Source organism: Bidens hawaiensis, unplaced genomic scaffold (genome assembly GCF_021521415.1).
Source record: "Bidens hawaiensis isolate Kalapana, Puna unplaced genomic scaffold, B.hawaiensis_p1.1 tig00037149_1, whole genome shotgun sequence".
NCBI classification, from domain to species: domain Eukaryota; kingdom Viridiplantae; phylum Streptophyta; class Magnoliopsida; order Asterales; family Asteraceae; genus Bidens; species Bidens hawaiensis.
The window spans coordinates 24582-25753 of record NW_027505457.1 but is presented as its reverse complement, the minus strand read 5'-3'; the positions used below and the strand labels follow the sequence as shown (position 1 = coordinate 25753).

At 35.4% G+C, this 1172-nt stretch overlaps 1 protein-coding gene across 1 annotated transcript; it reads left to right on the top strand.

Moving 5' to 3' along the window:
• Positions 1–472: 472 nt before the first annotated feature.
• Positions 473–853, top strand: LOC143613303 (uncharacterized). Its single transcript, XM_077087047.1, has one exon. The coding sequence runs from the start codon at positions 473–475 to the stop codon at positions 851–853; it is 381 nt and encodes a 126-aa protein (XP_076943162.1).
• The last annotated feature ends 319 nt before the right edge of the window (positions 854–1172 follow it).

The window sequence follows — 1172 nt, the reverse complement described above, 5'->3', positions numbered from 1 at the left end:
ACATATATATATATATATCATTCAATCTCATATTTATCTCACACCCGATTATCAACCTTATACTCATCTCAAATGTTTCGGGTTTCAAATAGCAACTTCCTTATGTTTTTCATTGCCATCACCGTAACCTATATTATTTTGTCAACAATTAGAAAAATGCATACACACTATTATCATTATTATAATTATAGGTGGCAAGATCTGAGACGTTATGAACTAAAAAAGTCAAACAAGTGTGATCCAACGGTGTAGATTATTCATCAAACTCCCATGCATTAAATATCTCACCGAGAAATATAGGTAAGATAACACCCTCCAATCCTCCACATTTATTACAACATCACAATTTCAACACCTTTAACTTAATAATAATAATAATAATAATAATGTTATAAACTTATAATAACACACCTTCATTGATTCTCTTATTCACTTAACCAAGTTAACTCACTAGCCATAGCCAATCTCAAAAATGGAAGGCTTAACAGCCAAAGTTTACAACGGTGTGAGTTCCTACTGGCGGAGTAGAGGCTACCGCCGCCTCGATGGGCCCGAGAAAAACTCAGGTCGTCCGAGGCGGCGAATGTGGCGGGTTAGGTTAAATCGGAGGCTTAAATTGAAGCTTCCGAGATCTCCTAGGAAGATTTTTATTAGTCTACGTGACGCGTATGTGAATATTATGATGAAGTTGGCGAATACTTCGGTTGTTAGGGGGCGAACGGTGACGGGTTACAATGGCGTCGGGTTCGGGAAGACGATGGTTAAGGAGTATGATGAGAAGGTTATTATTGAGATATGTAAGAATTTGGCGATTCGACAAAATCAACAGCATCGGATTGCTTGTTCTGGTTGATTATTATTAGCGAAAGTTGCGCTAATAATACTAAAGTACTCTTTTGTCTAGGGTTAAACCTGTGTGACCTCTTTTTATAAAATACGTACCTCTAACAAGTGTCATATTGGCACCTTGGTAGAGGTACATGTTGGGGAGGTTGAACTATATATCATGTGCATTTTTATTGTTGTTAGTATCTATTGATGATTAAGTTGTTAATTTCATCAATATTATCTTTTTTTAATTACTAGCTTGTAAATTTCTTGTTTTTATTTGAGAAGAATAGGTTATCCTGAATCCTGATGATGTTTGTTGTGCATAATTAATGACAAATTTT